General features: G+C 38.3%; 1 protein-coding gene across 1 annotated transcript; it reads left to right on the top strand.

Annotated features, from left to right (window-relative positions):
* Nucleotides 1-5,650: 5,650 nt before the first annotated feature.
* Nucleotides 5,651-13,628, top strand: LOC147184605 (homeobox protein Dlx4a-like). Its single transcript, XM_086080563.1, has 3 exons — nt 5,651-6,239; nt 7,086-7,282; nt 12,062-13,628. The coding sequence occupies exons 1-3, from the start codon at nt 5,921-5,923 to the stop codon at nt 12,302-12,304; spliced, it is 759 nt and encodes a 252-aa protein (XP_085936689.1). The 5' UTR covers nt 5,651-5,920; the 3' UTR covers nt 12,305-13,628.
* The last annotated feature ends 7,165 nt before the right edge of the window (nt 13,629-20,793 follow it).

The raw sequence follows: 20,793 nt of genomic DNA, 5'->3' as shown, positions 1-20,793 counted from the left end.
CATTTCAAATACGCTATAGTAATATTTGTCATTTATACTGAGCTCAAACTACATGACTTTTTTGTCTTTCACAACAGTCATGTAAAGTTCAGATGGGAACTTTAACTAGTTCTTTTATGTTTAATGCTCTAAATACTAATACTTGTAATAACAACCAGGAGACTGCATATTCTCAGTTCAACTATTTACTGGATGCCAGAAAGATTGAGTACACAGCTGTGGAGCCTAATCTGCTGAATGCGGATGAAGGTCTTATCTATTCAAAATAATTTCCACTCTTATACTGTCTTGGCCGCCCACCCATACGGGGAACAGCTTAGCCTAGCCCATGTGAAAATGTGTGTGATCAGATGGACTAAACTGGTTTCAACTGGATAAGTGTGCCAGAGTGCAGCTGGATAGAAAGGCGCTTCTACAGCTAAGTGCAGTAACTTTCTCAGACCAATTGACTATGACCTGTGGGCTTCCCCAGGGGTCAATCATGGGGCCGCTGTTGTTGAATCTCTGCATGCTAGCATTAGGCATGCTCATAGTACTTATAAATTGATTGCCACCTGTTTTGATGGAAAACCAACAGAGGCCAAGTGAGGCCGGTGCAGTATCATTCCGTTCTGGAACCTGTCATGGAAAAGCGGCTGTGTACAGGCTGAACAAAAAAGGGTCCAAGATCTGACTCTTGAGGGACTACATATGTCATTGCCAATCGGCCTACCTAAAGTGTACTTTGAATTCTGTTCCCATGTACGATTGGGTTTGAATCCCCTGGCCTAAGCTAACTCTAAGAAAAACTAGCCTATATCATTATCACTCTTACACCACCATAGCGATGACACAATGCAGCCAGGCGGGTAATGCTCTCTTTCCCTTTGGCAAACCCACACGCGTCCGTCAGACTTCGAGATTGCGAAACGGGATTCAACATCCCTCAGTACACTTTCCACAGTCCAGCACCACTGCACACATCCGGTTATTGACCTTGACACAGACTGAGCTCCTGCTGGCCTCTTCCCCCATTTTACAGGTTTTTCAATTGACACTCATAACTCAATTATTTCAACTGAGACACAAAAGAGCAAAATCTCTTCTCAAGTCTCACTCTAAACACACTGTGCTTTACACACATTGCAATTCAAAATAACACTTTTCAAATAGACTTAACATGTATTTTAACATTGCAGGAAGCATTGTAATGCTATTCGAAATGATACGGCACAAGTTAAATGGCCATGTAATTGACTGCATGTGCCACCTGGCCAAACACTTCAGCAGTTAATTGTTCCTACTTCAGTCAGGAAGTAAGGACTATATGAAAATATACAGCTGAGGCTGAGCACTTTTTGCAGAGTGAGTGTCATCGTCTGTGTTTTGGTTTTGTTTATGGGTCATGTTTTCCTTGTGTGTCTCCCTTTGTCAATGTCTCGTCAAGTTTTATCGTGTCCTCCTGTTCTTGTCATCCCGGTCCTTGGTGTTACCCAATCAGCTCCCCAAGCCACGTGTGTCTTGTCCAAGTGTCTCGTTACTATGTGTATTTAGGCCCCGTCTAGACAGAAGCAAAGCCGGCTTTGTTCCTCAAACAAATCTCGTACACACAGAAGCATTTCAAGACTTGCGTGTGTCCAAAAGGAGACTCTTTAACAGCTGTAATGTATATGCCAAGTCTGGAGTGGCGCTGTAGCGCAGCCACAGGGAGAACACTTTTTTTTCTAACTTTATTGCAATCTACAGAACAAACATGGCTTGGCATGTATCAAAACAACATGAAAAAGAAGAACACAGGAGAAGTGACAATGGCGTGTGATTCAAGTACAACACCGCTTGTTGAACGTGGGAATAAAGAAGCAAAATATTTTGCTGCAAAAGCATAAGCAAGCTAAGGAGGCTGCGCAAAATGACTACTGACGGTTCGTGCGCAGTCACGCAAGAATTGGCGCATACGTCATCAATCTGTGACAATGCGTCGTCATTGAGCTGCGACCATTGCATCGTCACTGGAGGAGTATCCTGCATATGGTGTCCAGACGGACACGTACGGGGCGCGTTTTGAAATATTTCCACTCTGAAGCCCGGTTTCAAAAGTGATTGGTTTTAAGCTCCGAAACTGCGCCATCGTATGGACCAACGGCTTAAACGGTAAGAAATTTGTGAATATTTAACTGACTTTCGTGTGGACGGGGCCTTAGTTCCCTGTTTTCTTTCAGTCCTCGTCGAGTCATTCTCATTGTCACACCCATGCCATGTCCTGTCGTCATCATATCCTTGCCTAGCCGTGTTCCTGTTCGGTTTGTTGCTTTGACTTATTGTCTTGGACATTGTTGATTTTCTTATTTTTGCCAAGTACCTTGTTTGCCCTTTTCCTAATTAAATCCCCTTTTTGACTGCATGCCTACCTTACTACTTTTGCTCCCTGCGTTTGGGTCAAGAGAAAATGAGAATGAAAGTGGGAGGATAAGTGCTGAGAGACATCATTTTTTGTATGATTAAGTTATTTTTTTGCCTTTGGATGTGTGGTTTTATGAATTGTATCATGTATTTACCCTCAGCCAACAAAGAAAACAAAAAGGGGTGGGCGGGGGCATATTTGATTTAAAACAAAAAAACTAAAAAATGGTAATTTAAATGTTTGTTGCGGGTTTTGATTTCACAACACACCTCCGACAAAGCATTTTATTCTCCATCATCGCCACTCCTTTTCTCAGAAAGTGTCAATGGGCTCACGTTACCACAAAACACCTTGTCAAGTCCAAACAGTAACTCATCCTGCTTCACAACAGAAGACAAATTGCAGCTTGACAAATTAATGGGATTTGGCTATGAGCAATTTTTAATCTGCTGTCAGAATATTGTCTTTCCATGGCAATTTAGGCAAAACGTTGCCCCTGATATGACACCTTGAGAATTAAACTCAATGGCAGTTGAAACTTTAATTAGTTTACGGATGACATTTGCAAACCTGTTGCATCACTCTACAGTCCTGCCAGCTTCCTTGTTCACCTTTACCCACTGAAAAAGTGAGAAAAGAAAAGGCATGACTTGACTTTGCCACTCAAATCCAGCACTGACACAGCAAGGAGGGCGTGTGCATGAATCGTTAGTCAAGAAAGGAATGTTGGAAGCAGCAGATGAAAGCAAGAGCGGCTGTCTTGGATGTGCAATCATTCTATCAGCTTCGTATGCATCAGAAGCAAAAGGCATGAAAAACAAACAAGGAAGAAATATAGGCTATCCTGTCAAAACTTGTGGTGCATCCGTATAGGTGCATGTGCATTAATTATACAAATTTCACAGCACATTGGAAAGTAATGCATGCTCTTTTCCATATATTTGTGCTTTGGTTTCCTTTTGCAGACAAAAACACACTTTTTCTTTTTCAATTTTATTTCGAACATGTATATAAAGAAAAAACAAATTAATAATAAAAGTAAAAGTGTAAAGACAAAATATATTTAAAAAAAACATATTAAACAAAACAACAAACATTCGAGCAAACGAAAGCAACATATGAAAGTTTCAGAGCGTTTCAGCCAGTCATGAGCTACACATACATGTTTGAAAAGGAGTAGGAAGAAGTATAAACTTATTCAGGTCCTACCCCTTTTAACATCCATTGCACAATAAATAGTAGGTTTGTATAGTAAACAAACAAAAAACTGCTAGTATACAGCTAATATAGCTTGATTATTAATCAAGGTTATTATAGTAATTAATAATAGTGAACACATTGAACAGTGCACCTTGTGTGTATATATATATATATATATATATTGTCATGCTTTTACATATACATATATATTTTTTCCTTATCAATAGCAACAATACTAATAATAATACAATAATAATAATAACATCAACCAATGTTACTTTTGATTGAAAAGCACTTATTCTTCCCTGTACTTTTCAAAAATGTTGATTTTGTATTTCCTTTTGAACTGGTCTGTTTGGACATTGTTGTAAATCAATACTCAGCTTGTTCCAAATTTTCACTCCACATACAGATGTATAAAAACTCTTCAGTGTTGTTCTTGAATACTTTTTCTTTAAGTTATGAATTCCCCTCAAACCATAACCTCCCCATCTCTCTGAAAACATATTTTCAATATTGCCCGGCAGTAAATTATGTCTAGCTTTATACACCCATTGTACAGTATTAAATTCCTCAAGATCAAATAATTTTACAGTTTTAGATTGTAGAAACGGTGTATTAGTGTGGTGGAGATATCCTACATTATGGACTGCTCTTATAGCTCTTTTTTGCAACAGAAACAGGTTGTAATGATGTCTTGTAAGTGTTTCCCCAAACTTCTGAACAATAATTTAAATATGGTAATACTAGAGAGCAGTACAGAATGTGTAATGATTTCTGGTTGAGAAAATGTTTGACTTTTGTCAGAATGGAGATGCTTTTAGAGAGTTTGGATCCAATATATTTAATGTGTGGTTTCCAGCAGATTTTATTATCAACATTACCCCTAGGAATTTAATCTCATTTACTCTTTCTATATCTACACCTTCAATTAGCAAATTTTGCGCAGTTCCTATTTTAACATTACGAAACACAAATAATTTTGTATTGTTGAAATTTATTGATAACTTGTTTTTATCAAGCCATGTTTTTACTTTCTCAAATTCGGAGATAATTGTATCCAAAATAAGCTACATTTTCTCACCAGAAACTAAAATAGTTGTGTCATCTGCAAATAACACAAACTTCAATAAATGAGACACATTCATTTGGGAACTAGATGAGATGTTTAAAAAAAAAAAGAGAGATTTGACTACTTACCCCCCCCCCCCCCCCCCCCACACACACACACACACACACGTACAAATAATTTATATAATTAGTGACTAATTTAAGATTGAGCTCATTTGTAATTTGTAGATTTTTTGCCTCTTCCGCAAGGCTGCTAAAATGCCTGTTTTTGTTTTGATTCTCCCATGCTTGAAAAGTGCTATTTAAATTAATCTTATTACTTTTCATTAATAATTGCTTCATTTATTTATTTATTCCAATAATTTGCTTGCGTTTTGTGTGTGCGCGCGCGGTGTGTGTGTGTGTGCGTGCGTGTGTGTGTGTGTGTGTGTGTGTGTGTGTGTGTGTGTGTGTGCGTGTTATTTTGGCACATAATTAGTTTATCCTGTAAAATTTTTAAATATTGCCTAATTTGCCATTGATGGTAAAGTGAATATTATAAAAATATTTCCACATTTCTTTCCACAATGTTTGAAAACACTTAATGTGGCACTTTGTTGGGCCAAATAACACAAACAAATAATACAAATAAAAAAAGGGGGGGGGGGGGGGTTACAGGGACGGTTAATAACGTTAGTTTTTTTTCATTCGCATAAAAAAATATTGTGGAATTTTCAAATGAAAAAAAAGCGTCTCACATTTATTAATTGCCTGATATGATCAGCCTCATGTGTTTGTTGTCATTTTGATGTTATTGGGATTTTTCCCAAAGGCGATAATTTGATTTTAAGTGGCGATTATTAAATCAATTTCTGCGCTGCACGAGCAAGTGGAGACACTTTTGCAATTTTGTGATTGATGTTCCTCCTGCACCTTCCTTGAGAGCCAATGAGCTTGTGGTGTGCGAAGCGCCAAGTTGAGAAGCAAACTACGTCTTGCTGACACACACTGACTGACTTGAGCTTGACACACACACACGCACATAAGAGCGTGCCTGCAGCGGAGCGGTGAAGAAAAAAATTAATCCCGTGTGTCATTTCGGACAAAAAAAAGTAGACCATTTTTGTTTTAAATAGTATAAAACTTATTTTATTTTATTTGTATTTTTGTTTGTTTGTTTTTACGTACTCTCGGGTTCGGCGCGCTTGGACCCGTATGTGTTCTGGTTCGTTACCGGTGGCGGAGGATTCATTCTAATATGACAAACCAAGACTTCTTAGCAGCATCCCAATGATGACTATGAGTTCTATGGCGGACACTTTGGTCTCCCCCGATCCTTCCAAATCGGCCTTTCTGGAATGCGGCGGCCACAGCTACCCCGGACACCAGCAGTCCTCCCCGGGATTATCGCACAATCATTACCAGTTCCACAGTCTGCAAGTCACGCAGCACGACAGCCCGTTCCAGTCGTCTTCACACTCCTACGGCCGTCCTCTCGCGTACCCGTCCTACCACAGCACGGTGAGCGCACACCAACCCGGGTCGTACCTCTCCTACCCGCACGCGGGCCACGGCGGCGGGCTGGGCCACAGCAGGCTGGAGGACAAAGGTGGGTTTGTCCATTTCATTCAACTTCTATTTGATTTTTACGACATAAAATGTTTTTAATATTAATACGAAGGTGATCCCAAATGCTGGTCTCATTTTGGTCAGATCAAACTAAACACTCCTTGTACCCGCAGCCTCATTTGGGTTTGGGACGGGACTTCATTTTGAGGCCTTATTCTTATGTCCGACTTTCCACTAGCGTCTTTTTAAAAGTCCTTGGAAATGACACTAATGTTGGAGAGAGGAGAGAGACCGAGAGTTTCACCATCATCGATTCTTTCTTGCACATTTTTAATATTCAATAGATTTTTATGTAAAGATGTGAGAAATATAGCTACCATTTTAAATTCACAGATTCAGTTGCCTCAGAAATAAATGTTTTGTGCTGGTATAAAAAAAAAAAAAAAGGAATGAAAAGGCATTTGGTTTTCTTGCAAATGTAAACGTTTGCTCCAGATCAACGTTTAGTGGCCTATCTGTATCTTTCTTTAAGTGTATGTTTTTAACAGTTTAGTATCAAAACGTTTGTTCATGTGATTGCAGAGGGGTTACACTTTTGCATGTTGCATGATTAGTTAACTGAGCTTCTTCTGGGGCTGTTCTTTCATGCCACTCCAGTGTCATAACAAAGATCAGACAAGTGAACATTAATTCTAATAGATGGGGAAAAGGAGAAGGAATCTATTTTGTACAATTGTTGGCAAGAATAAACAATCATTTTACCAAATTTACATTCACTGAAACGAAATGTGCATGTGGGAAACAAAAGCCAGCTGTGAAAGAAACTAAAAGCAAATTTGTTGAGAACCTTTTGAGGCATCATTTACTCTCTTCTCTCCTCAACTAGCACATGAGAAGCCCACCACAATATTAGAAAATGGAGAGCTACGACTCAACGGGAATGGAAAGAAGATCAGAAAGCCTCGGACCATTTACTCCAGCCTGCAGCTCCAAGCCCTCAACCAGCGCTTCCAGCAAACCCAGTACCTGGCTTTGCCTGAGAGGGCCGACCTGGCCGCAAAATTGGGCTTGACGCAGACACAGGTAATGCATATTTACAAAGTGGGCCATCAGTCATTAATGGGGTTAACATGAAGACTTCCCCATTTCAGCAAAACAGCTGACTTTCCAGTGAACTTCATATTCTTTGTATCAAGTAGATGTTATGCTTTTGGAAATGCATATTGGACAACCTCCCACACTTTTTTTTTTTTACAACCTGCAAGCAGAAAATATATATGAAAACAGCAAAATATGTGAGCTTTCTAATAGGGTGTCATGAAGCACTCCTAAAGTAAATCCAAGCACGCTCAAAATTTGAGAGAGCGTGAGAATGTATCTACGAACTGCATGTTGCCCTTTTTTATTAACATGCTAGATAAATGTTAAAACCCACACAGCTGATACATAATATCCCATCAACAAAAATGTATATTGTATTGTATTATAACCGTAGGTCACCTGTTTATGATCAGTAGCTGACATGTATTCTAGCTAGGCAACTTTACATGTGGCCAGACGGTCACTGATCTTTGAGGGGAGGACACTTTTTGGCATGCTATGCGTTAATTTTAAACCCAAAGTGTTTCTGACTGGATGCCCATGATCATTGAAACTCCTAATGTGTGTGTGTGTGTGTGTGTGCATGTTTGTGCACGTGTGTGTATGAGTGCACTTCTTCTTTGTTTTTTACATTAAAACGTGAAACTCACAACAGTCGTCGCACTGATCGTTTCTGATCCAATCTGTCTTGGAGTAGACAACGACAGGGTGGACATTTTCAGCTAACGTTAGCATTTATTGAGCACATGGTGGATCTTTACTTTGCAAATTGATTCCGTTATCAAGCTGGCTGTGTATTGTTTGGTATGGGTGCAAATATTTAGAAACTCATAAAAAGACATCAGAGTTTGATTTGTCTGCTACATTTTCATGACAACATGAGGTGATTCTGGCGAGGACACCAATGGTGTTTTAAAGTGGTGTTGACCAATTATCAAATTAGTTATCGTTAGTATACATTTGTTTGTGTATTATAAAAATCAATCAATCAATCCTATCTATCTATCTATCTATCTATCTATCTATCTATCTATCTATCTATCTATCTATCTATCTATCTATCTATCTATCTATCTATCTATCTAGCTATATATTTATCTATCTATCTATCTATCTATCTATCTATCTATCTATCTATCTATCTATCTATCTATCTATCTATCTATCTATCTATCTATCTATCTATCTATCTATCTATCTATCTATCTATCTATCTATCTATCTATCTATCTAGCTATATATTTATCTATCTATCTATCTATCTATCTATCTATCTATCTATCTATCTATCTATCTATCTATCTATCTATCTATCTATCTATCTAGCTATATATTTATCTATCTATCTATCTATCTATCTATCTATCTATCTATCTATCTATCTATCTATCTATCTATCTATCTATCTATCTATCTATCTATCTATCTATCTATCTATCTATCTATCTATCTATCTATCTATCTATCTATCTATCTATCTATCTAGCTATATATTTATCTATCTATCTATCTATCTATCTATCTATCTATCTATCTATCTATCTATCTATCTATCTATCTATCTATCTATCTATCAAATTTCATCTTCTTTAGCTACCTAGCTACTGTATCTAATCAATGTACTTTCTCTGATCTATCTATTCAGCTAGCTTGGTAGCTTTTTAACCTTAATCCTTAATCTAGATTTTACTGGGGGATATTTATTTATTTATTTATAACAAATAAATCAGATGCGCTCAATGATAATCCTGAACCACACTCATGTTTACACTGCAAGATGGAGATTAGACATTTGTTTGCCTTACCCTTTTGTTAAGGCATTGTAGATATTTGTGGTTGGCTGCAAGCAAAGTCCCATTGGCAAGATGACCAAAGTAGAATTTGGGAATCTTATACAAACTTCCCCTTGGTGTTTTTGGTAAACTGTTTTGTAACTGAAAGAGAGCACTTGAACGGATTTTTGACTTGACAATTTAAGGATAGGCCTACAGGTACACGTTTTCATTAGTTTAAGGAATGCAGAGTGGGTGTTTATTTCGGTTTCTCTTATCACACAAAAGTGAGACCGGTATATTATTGTTCTACTTTAGTGGGCAAATATAACAGGCACTTTTCATTTATTGTAAAACATCATTTTAACAGTCTTTTTAGTTAAATTATTCTAAAAAAAAAAAAAAAACTTGAACCACTGATTTTAGCAAACTTTAACATTAAAAAAATATCTACAAAATAAAAGTGATTCTTCTGTCATTCTGTAAATGTGTGTTAGAATATAAACGTTTGGACAGGCATACAACTCTGAACAGCATCGCACCCGAGCAAATGAGTCTTCTCATATTTATGTATTTATGTAATGCATAATCACAATTTTATATATATATATATATATATGTGTGTGTGTGTGTGTGTTTATCTTTGTGTATTCTTAACATGCAGGGTATAATTGATCTTGCATAGACACACGTGCATTTGAAGATTACTATCGCTATCATCTTCATGCCATTAGGCCAGCAGCCAAATATTGACCACTTTTCCTCTGACTCGCCACGCAGCTATGAATACGGAACATGTTGGTTTTCCTTGAATTGTACAGTTCCTCTATTCACTTATTTGCCACTTACACTTTTTATTTAAAAATCATAAAGATCAGCTTTGTAAGAACACTCATCAAACGGTATTAGACACACACACACACACACACACACACACACACACACACACACACACACACACACACCCCACACCCCCCCCCCACACACACACACACACACACACACACACTGTGGCACCTGGCATGCTACCCTCCTTTCATAATGTTGGGGTCATTGGCCACTTGCACGGAGAAGCTGTCAACTCCATGTTGTTGGTGAAATACGAAACCACTAATTACAAGAGAAATCCTGGTACTGAGGCTGTAGTAACGTCTTGATTGTGGCTTCATTAGATTTATCGTAGCTCTGCTTGTTTATTTAAGGGTTTCACCTGGCACTGCAGTGTTGTAGTCCGAGTGATTGTTTTTACTGCAAACAATGTTCAACTCTGTTGCCGTCAAATTCCTAAAGAAATCATTTACGATAATGGCTGACAGAGAGAAAAGGGGGGGGAGAAAGAGAACGCAAGAGCACTGTGCAGTGTGTATGTAAATAACGGGCTCTTGTTTTGGTACAAGAGAAGGATTAGTGATTTAATTCATCAAAACAAAATCTATGAAGTGAGTCAGCAAAGTTCCAGGACTGTTTTCACGAGACATGTTTCAAATCCAAACTACAATTTTCCTTGTCAAAGTAATATGAAGTAGTATGAAGGAATTTAAATGACAGTGAATATGCTTTTCATTTAGAATAACTTCTTACCCACAACCATCAAATATCTTCAGTTCACTTTATTTATCTTTATTTGCTTCCTTGGCCTTTCCAGTCACCGTCCCTGGCTTTGAAGGCAGTTCAAACCTGTTTGTCACAACTGTGTTCACTGACTTTGTAATTACTGATGATTCATATGCTCTTACTAATCGGAGAGCAAACATGAGACTGATGGACGTCTGTGTCATTTGCTCAATTTGCAAGCAAGTTGAAAAAAAAACTACAAACAAATTAAAACCATAAGTCATCATTCTAACCGCACAAAAAAAGATTACATGAGATTCAGCTCAATTTCGGACGTCAAAATAGTCTGAGGTATTTCCACCCACAGAGATAATCTTCACTCCTTTAAACAAACAAATTGTCAACAATCGTCCTGCTGAATGAAACAATTTAGCAAATAGCAAGACGCTACAGTGTTTCTCGTTTTCCTGACCTAACAGACCAACAAGACAAAAAAACAGCTACTACCCACAAGCCATCAGACTCCTGATCAAATGACAACACAATCCATCAAACACACTGCAATATATATATGTATATATATACCAGTTTCCTTTGCACATTAGCCAACCCCTCTTTATTGAAAAAGAAAAAATTATGTATTTATTTATTTTCAAATTCAAGACATAGGTAATTACTGGTGAACAAAATGAACAGGGAGAGTAGCCTTTTCATTGAAACTGCCTCTCTTTACGTTTAATTCAAAAAGTGTATTGTATTCCTCATCTCCATGCAGCTTAAAGGCATACTTGACTCATTGAGCCTTTTCAGCAGTAAAAAGTTCATATTTTGTCCAGAATGAATGATAACTTCATTATTTTTCTTGTACAATTAATAACTTCAAAAACACATTTTTCCACTTGCTGTCGATTGAAGATGACATTACCTATGCTGAAGTGGAAAATTTAGTATTTTAAGATATTAATTGTACATGAAAAATAATGATTTTTTTTCTGCTGAAAATGGCTCAATAAGTCAAGTATTTCTGTAAGGAAGTCTTCTTTTAGATTTGAGAGATAGCTAGAATTGCTCGCATCGCACAGCTCAATTCTCTATTCATAGTGCACATTAAAATAACCACCGTTGTTTTCTTAAGATGAAACCCAGGGGCAGCAGATACAATGAAAACGGCAGAGGCCCCAGAATTTAACCCTGTGGAACACCATACGTTCCGTTTTGTGAATTCATATTGCACATATAACATAACATTTGAGTCGGGTGTGTGTCTTGACCTTTGCCAAATCCCTGAGACTGACTCACTGAACCCCTGGGGTTCGGTTGAACCCTGTTTAAGAACCACTGGTTTAAACTGTGTCTTACCTCTGCAATCTGCAATACTTGCATAAGAGCTGGTGTGTGTCTCCTTTTTCATTTGTCTCTTTGCCTGTTCATTTAGGTTAAAATATGGTTCCAAAACAAACGATCCAAGTACAAGAAGATAATGAAGACCGGGCCCGGTGAATCGGATGGAGAGCCCAGGTCCACACCGCTCCAGTCTTCTGCTTCTCCATGCACTGTATGGGACATGAGCATGACTCCGAAAACCACACAAGTGCACTCTGGTGGATACATGAACAATTTTGGCCACTGGTACCCAGGTCACCCGCATGATACCATGCCCAGGACTCAATTGATGTGACATAACTAGGACTGGAGTATTTTTTTTTCTCCTCATGAAAACAACGGCCCTGGCATTGTTTACAGTGTGAGACACTAGAGGAAAAATTAAGTAAAGCGCAGCAAAAAAAATAGAAAAGTGGTGCAAGGTTTTTAAAAAGTCAGGCAGTTCTGGCTCATTTTCATATAGCAGCTATAACAGAAGTAAAGTGCCGACAGATACTGTACATGAATTCCTTGGTGAATGGTATTGTTTTGAGTTTACCCGGTTTCTTGGTGTCAGAGTACAAAGATGCAAAAAACGATGTGGACATAAATCAGTCCCATTTTTGCAATAGCAATGCACCCAATATTATGGTTGCTTAATTGTATGCTTATTGGGATATTTTACTCGATTGTAAAGCCATAGTTGACAACATGGCAAACACGAAACTTGTTAGCTATTATTAGCTACAGTAGAACAACCTGTTCTCCCAAGTGCGATATTAACACCAGATGACTTTGAAAAAAGCACACCAATGTCAAGATTGGATAAACGTGGGAACATTACAAAAACAATATGCACTGAAGTTAACCTCTTTACCTGTGCTGTGAAGTATGGCAAAGCGTGGAATTTAATGCGCAGCATATTCATCAAGCGATGGAGCACTGTGTAGTATGTCGGTCGCAGCAGGACTCAACTTGCCAGCGTTGCTGCAAGGGAGGTTTGCGCCTTACGTCTGTGCATGCAATGTTCACAGGCACGCAATGAAGGCTTTTCTACTCCAAGTAGAGCAACAACTAAGTAGCACATTTTGCTAACATGCTGCCGATGGTGTAGCATCCATGATTCTAAACAAATGTTTTCTTGAGAAATATATATTAATATATTTGAAATGGGAATATGTGGCACAAGCACACGTGGAAAGGGGCTTTCTATGAAGGTTTTCTATAGTTTGAAAGTCATGTTTTGCTGAAAACAGATCATATAAAAGGACCCAAAAAAAGAAGAATTGATTCTTTTGTGTGTTTTAAATGTACTGAAAGGTGCCATTATAATTTAATTATTTTATGAAGCCGTCCAAGTTATAGTATCGTGCACTGAATGGCAGATTCTCTTCCTCATGACAGTCCCATTTCATTATCACTATTAAAAATGACTTTCATTCACGGTCTGTAATTAAATACAAACAGTTGAATAAGAATACCTTGTCACTCTTGAAACAGAAAAAAAAGTGGGGCTATGCACTGTCATTTCTCAAATATTCTGACATATTGGTGAAAACCAATGAGCGACACCGTAACATGTGGCAGATCGTGATTTAAATAATCAATACTGTACTGTAATAAAGATCTTTTTGCCATTGGATCAGTTTCAAATTTATTTTTCTTGTCTGAGCTGAATGCTCGAGTCTGTCCTAATCTTTCAATATCTGTTTTTGTTTTGCAATGATCATAATTTTCTTCTGTCTATTTGACTCTTTATTAACATTTTTGGCCAAACATCTTGGAAAGAAAAAACAGTCTAATAATGTTAGGATTAAGGAAATATAATTGATGTAATTATTGTATGTAACGCTGCTGTAAGTGGTTCTGGGAATTCATATGAGTGTTGACGTCACTCATAATTGATACAAATTATTATTTACCAAGTCAGCCATAAATTCAGGAAATCATCTTTATTGGCCAAAGCACGGGCCACGGGGTCGGCAGATAACTGATAAAATGGCAGTGAGGCTGTAAATCGCATAATGAGAACCTCAATTTTTTTTTTAAGATATAGGGCTGAGTTTGAGAGCACATTATTAAGTATGAGCGACACCCCAGAGATGGCCACAAGTTTCTAAGGCTAAATCCAAGTCAAGTTTCAAGTCCCAGTTGGAGTAAGAAGAGAAAATGAGAGCAAGTCCCAACCATAGAAACTCATAATGTTCGCAAGTCCCCCCCAAAAAAGTTAAAGTCAATCTCAAATCTTTAGTGAACGAGTCGAGTTGCAAGTCTCAAAAAAATAACATTACCGGTAAGTAAGTCTCTCACAAGTCCAGGTTCACGTCACAAGTCCTACTCACTATGACACCAACGCTCGTCTTACGTTTGGAGGAGAGGCTTCATTAAGCGGCAAAAACTCATTTGGTTTTAAGCGAGTCTCGCAAAGACCAATCATGTTAAGATTTTGGTTATGAGGCCCATTTGAACGGTGCTAATTGCCCTCACATGATTTCTAGGCATAAAATTAATAAAGTTGCGTTGTCTGGGTCCTGTATTGCATTTTGAGTGACTATAGGGGAAATTATTACTGTAATAATTCCATAGTTATTTGTCAGCTCACAAGTACTATTAATAGGAGTGAGTTTGTTATAGGACCAAGGAAGAATGCTTAAACTCATCAGCCTCAGTAGAAATCATGTCAGTATAGAATACAGCAGAAGGTAGTGGATCACTATGTATGTCTGTTCTACATAAAAGCTATGTGTGCCGGGAGAGATTAGCATAGCGTTAGTTAGCTCGAGCCTTAGCTTGAGAGGCTCCACAGCCTTCTTACAGGTTCGCTAATCACTCTAATGTGGGCTGTCATGGAAAGCTCTGACAGCAATCCATAGTTCTAGAAAGAATGATGGCGTCTTCTCAGTTAGGTTGAAAGCTGCTCACATAGGAGGACCAATTATCTAGGAACTACTTGCTACAAAGCTAGCCAAGAGGCCAGAAACAATTATTTAATGCAGTCCTATAGCTTTGTTCCTCTCTATAATCACCGACTGCCTCGTCCTAGTATCATTGGAGCCAACGTGCATGTTTTTGACTAAATGTAATCAATCACAAGATCTAAATATACTATTTATGTTACCGTATTTGTTCAAGCATAAGGAAGGATGAAGGCGAACCATTGGAGAAAAGCTTGCGTGAGGACGAAAATGTAAAAGAGTAATGCTGAAGGTCTGATGACTCGCTACTGGGCAAAAAGCAGCATGCAACCATCTTAGGAAGGGGAAAGCAGTGAGAAAGGGGGAGACAACGTGATTTTACACAAGACCCAAACAGCAGGTGTCACATTTTATTTGCTTGTTAATTTATACCCATATGGTGTACAAATACAAACATGCTTAATTTGGAGTGCAACTGAGGTTCGACAGGGATACATTCATCCTAACATCCAACTTCTTCTCACTGAATCACAAACAAGTATAAAGGCCACAGATTTTTCTTAAAGTCCTAGTGTTATAAGAATAAAGTCATACATTTACCAAGTGTGACAAAAAAAAAAAAAGGCTTTAGGGACGAATGTCTTACCACATTGGATAATATCATTGAATATGTCAGTCAGTTACTGACACTGCACTTTTCTCATATCAGAACTCTTGATGCTAAAGTTAGTTCACGTGCATCATGAAATGGAATTTCTATTTTATTGTCATTGCACATGTCCCAAGTACTACAGACCAGTGAAATTACTTTTTCAGTTTCAACCCGCCACATCGACTGATGAGCAAAATAAGTTAAGTTCTCCTCACAATTCTGCAAATCTTAAATTATAACTATAATTATATGTGACCAAATAAGAGTCACAAATACAGAATCTAAAATACAGGACCTCAGGCTGACAATTCCATAGCAACTGACAACTTTATCATCACAAAGGACATAGCAACTGTATAGCAACTGCATAGCAACTGATGACATCTTCGTCACCACAAAGGACACAATGCAAACGCATATACCATAATAATTCAATGACCCAGCTTAAAAGACAGTCAAAACCCCAGCCCACTTTCATGTGCCTCGTTATGTTACAAGGTCACAGGTGAGAATGGGGAGGAGGCTTGTTAGATTTGCTACTACAGCTCTCAAAATCATGTGTATTGTAGTGTGTGTTGTGAAGTGAGCTACAAATTCCCAACGTCTGTAAGGCCGTAAATGTGTATAAGCTGCACCTGGATCTGTGATTGGATGGGAAAAGCCAGGGATGCAACCTAGGATGGCAGGAGAGCGGAGAGCCTGTTTTGTTACATACTTTTCTTTCAAAACATAACAAGTAGCAAACTATCTTGAAAATGCTGAACTTCAACTGTGAACAGGCAAGGCTTGTCAAGTCAAATGATGTGCCACGTATGACTCTCACTTGACTCCAGTCAAGTCCCCCACCTCTGATAAGCAGTATGACTAAATCCAAAATCGAATGATTGTGATTGAAAATTTTATATATATATATGGAACAAAGACAACAAACGAATATTAACAGGTAGACTATTCCAATTAGATGGGGTAAGTGATTTGAAGGCTTTCTTGCCAATTTATTTAGTTACAGAGGGGACTATGAAAAAAACTGGTTTGAACTTCGTAATGTATACTTGGCTGACTGTAGAACAAAATATTGTTTCAAACAATGAGGGAAATTTAAAAGAATACATTTAAAAAGAAACTGAAACCAATGAAATTGTTGTCTATGATCTAAAGAAAGCCACCCCAAATTATCATATATTATACAATGATGTGTAAAAACAAAACCCCAAAAAACAACAACAACCAAAAACTATAGCTGCGAGAAGCTATAAAAGGCCCTCGCAGCCCGGCCCACTTTGGGGTACTTGCATGATGGGGTACTGGCACGTTCGAAGCAGAAATTCTTTGAAAATGGCATAATAAACCTTTACATACGGATTTCTTTTTGCCAGGTGTGATGAGTGTGTAAAGCTTTTTGGTCAATAATAAGACCCTCAAAAATCAGCGTCCTTTTTTATTTTTTGGCAATGAGTTTCCCCGGTTGGCATTTATATATATAGGTAGGCAATAATTATGTCTTCCAGGTCAAAAGAACCAAACTTACCCTACCTTTACTAATACAAGCAAATAATTCAGCATACAAGCAATGGATCGTGAGCAGAATTGGGAAGGGGTGGTGTAATCCATGTGGAACATAGTTAGTTTTACTCATAGCACAATATTGCTTTTATTGTCTATAGAAGGCATCAAAATAACTACATATGTATGGATAGGTCTGATGCCACTAAACATTTTGAGTGGTGGAAAGTAAAAGAATATTCATAAATGGCTTAGTTATCATTTTGTACAAAATACCTTATGTTTGTTTTTTTGGGTTTTTTGCCCCAAGGGCTAGGTGGCACTGTATTTATAACAGAATATTGTCATAGAGATACCTTCAGGTCGTGACAATAAACATACATGTGTAGGTCTTAGGCTCCCGCATATGCCCCAAAAAAATCGTAGATCTTGCTTAAACATAGAGGCGGTGCTGCGTCGTTAAAAATTTCTAGAGGGCAGTAGTGAGTACTTTTTGTAAAAATCGCACAATACAAGATAAAGTATTGCTAATTTTGCCAGGCCAGATGTGTGTGCCAAGTTTCATGAGTTTCTGTGCATGTTAAGGCCCTCAAAATCGGCGTTGTTTTATTGGCAAACAGTGCCTTGCCACGCCCACAGCAATTCGCGAAAACTCACAAACTTTGTGTTGTGACATCATGAAGGCCTAAACACTCTTCTGAGCAAATATGAGGTAGATCCAGTTAACATGGTTGGAGTAAAACGCCAACAAAATTTTGCCAGTGAGTGGCGCTATCAGTATGATGAAATATACATTCGTAGATGTCTTCAGGACTGGACTCTCATCAAATATGTGAAATTTTAGGAAGGATAGGATAATGTGGGTAATGTTAAAGCAGCTTTAATTGTCACGGTGAATCATCAGACTTTGCGGCACGCCCTTTGCCGAAAAGTCATAATATTTGGTGTGGGGCATGATCAACATCTTAAAGCTTTTCTGAGCAATTTTCAACTGGATCCCTTGAACAGGCTCGAGACGGTAGATAAAAACGTAAAGTATGATGTTTTTTGTCAACACTAGGTGGCACTACATGTTTAAATTCGATCAAATAGTTGTTTTCAGGCCGTGGCTATTAATGCATGAGAAGTTTGGGATTTTTTTAGAGCTTGTACAGCGGAGTTATTAAGCATTTCCTCTTTCGTGATTTGATGCCCCGCCCCCGTCGTATAGTATTTTGAAAACTCAAAATATTTTTCCCAGTTGTTGTCCCAAGTCTTGAGATGATACATGCCATGTTTGAAGTCAATCAAATGAAAACTGTTGGCAAAGGGGGGGGGGGGGGAGTATTACCACAGTAAATGTACAAAAATGGGCATTCAAAAATTCTTGTACATTTCAGGATATGGCTTACACTGACTTTTTTGTGCGTCTCGGGGTGCTTCACGTGCCTGCCAATTTTCGGAGCCCTCGGACATTGGTTCATATATTTCCACGCTAGGGGGCGCTATAGAGCCATGTTGTTATGGCAACTTTATAATATCACATTTTTTGCCGGGCCCGAAGAGTGTGCAAAGTTTGGTGAGTTTTTATACATGTTTAGTCCCCAAAAACGCGATCGTTTGCGGAGAAGAAGAAGGAGAAGAATTCCTACAAAAACAAGAGGGCCCGAGCAATTACCTCTTGTAATTTATAATAAACCCACATGGTTTATTATAACGGCATGGTGTTGACTGGTTAGCATGTCCGCCTCCCAGTTCAGAGGACGTGAGATCGAGTCCGGGCTTCGGCCTTCCTGGGTGGAGTTTGCATGTTCTCCCCGTGCTTGCGTGGATTTTCTCCAGTTGCTCCGGTTTCCTCCCACATTCCAAAGACATGCATGGCAGGTTTATTGAACACTCCAAATTGTCGATAGGTGTGATTGTGAGTGTGAATGGTTGTTTGTCTCTGTGTGCCCTGCGATTGGCTGGCAACCAGTTCGGGATGTACCCCGCCTACTGCCCGAAGCCAGCTGGGATAGGCTCCAGCACCCCCCGTGACCCTTGTGAGGACAAGCAGTTAAGAAAATTGATGGACGGATGGTTTATCATAAATCACATTAAGGGTCTGTAAAACGGTTTTTGATGCAATCTGATAAATAATATCCGCATAATCAATATGGACAAAATAAAATGAAATAAAAATCCTAACATTAAATGTAAAACAATGCCTCGAACTTAACAAAACACCTGAACCAAAATTTACTTTGTTAAGAATATGTTCTATGTAAAATTTGAAAGTTTGAGTCAATCCAAATACCCAAATATTGACATTAGTCAACTTTTTGAAGAGCTCTACCATCAACAAATAATTTACGCCAGAAATAAGTTTTTGTCTTACACCAATGATGAAAAGTAAAAGAATATTGCAGCAAGGTGAACTGCATTATTTGCACAAACAAATTTGTCATTGCATGTTCAGATAAGTAAACAATTCATCTAGCGCAACAACAAATAAGTGTGCTGAGAATGCGCCTAATTGGAATATTCAATTATTGGGATTGACAGGTAAATACCGTATTACGTTATTATACATCATTCAATAACAATTGCAGTATCTACTTAAAGCAATTAAATCATAATGATCATTTATGGTAATTCTCTGTGATTATCGTCTCTGCTTGTCAAACTATTTGCAATTGTTTTCAAGTTACATTGTGGTCATCAATTACCCTGTAACTTAAGTCTCACTTTAACATCAGTTAGACGATTATAGTGACACTGCGCCAACAAGTATGGAACATAAACTAATCACACTAATTACGAGGAGCTCAAAAGCTTGTCGCCCATTATCCTTGACATCCAGCAAATCGACTTTTGCGTTTGCAAGTGGTTGCCCCCCCACCCCACCCCCCCATCCTCTTAGAACCGATTTTCCATATTAAGACATTGCTTTAGTTTTATCCTTAAATCTGTAGTTCAGTAGTTTTCATTGAAAATGTGTTTCAATGTGGTGAGTGTATGAGAGTGATTTATTTCATGACACCTTTAACAACATTTGTATTGATATTAAGATTTGATTTTACAGGTATGAACTAGTCAAGTAAGTTTCCAGTACTTTCCCAAATATGTATTGGCCCATGATGTGCGCTTTGTAGGTCGTAGCTGGAGGCAGGGAAAACAAAGTCTTCGCAGCCACTCTTGTAAAGTTGCCTTCGCTGCTGGCTTTTCCTCTCAGCCGCTGATGTCATCATCTTGTCTCATTCCTTCCTTGCAGCCCCCACAAGTGTAAAACTGTAAATGACCATAAAGTCTTAGACTTCAACTTGTCGACTGATTACAGACGCCAAGGGAGACGATTGCGTTCACCTATATGAGTTTACATGTCGGATTATGTGGACTTTTATGACTTCACTTGTTTTTAGATTCCAAACGTGACTCTACCAATTCAAGAAAAGAAAAAAAATCTTGCGTTTTACCACACACTGTAAAGTCTATTTTCAGCTTGTTGGGTGTTGATTTTTCAGTTTAATCATGATCAGTCATGGTTTTGGTAAAAATCACCATGTTTCCTGCGGCGAAGCATCTACAGGTCACCACAAGTCCCAGTTGGCTGTCTTTGAGATGTTCACACACATTCTTGGTTGACACCTGGAAGCTGAGGGCTCAACGCAGGAAGGTAAATAAACATGGAAAGTGTCCTCTGGGATTCACGGCCACGCCCATGAACGAATATGATGTCACTCAGTTCTGTGATGGGGCATATTGTTATGGCAAGTT

Source organism: Leptonotus elevatus, chromosome 1, assembly GCF_054856555.1.
Source record: "Leptonotus elevatus isolate MCC_2025b chromosome 1, RoL_Lele_1.0, whole genome shotgun sequence".
NCBI lineage: Eukaryota > Metazoa > Chordata > Actinopteri > Syngnathiformes > Syngnathidae > Leptonotus > Leptonotus elevatus.
Note: the sequence above shows the minus strand (reverse complement) of the source record. Positions and strands in the feature narration are given on the sequence as shown.

What these genes read in the sequence shown, in the direction of transcription:
- LOC147184605 (XM_086080563.1), top strand. Translation starts at nt 5,921, where the DNA reads ATGATGACTATGAGTTCTATGGCGGACACTTTGGTCTCCCCCGATCCT. An exon ending in CAGCAGGCTGGAGGACAAAG is followed by an intron (nt 6,240 to 7,085) that starts GTGGGTTTGTCC and finishes CTCCTCAACTAG; the next exon opens with CACATGAGAAGCCCACCACA. An exon ending in TGGGCTTGACGCAGACACAG is followed by an intron (nt 7,283 to 12,061) that starts GTAATGCATATT and finishes CTGTTCATTTAG; the next exon opens with GTTAAAATATGGTTCCAAAA.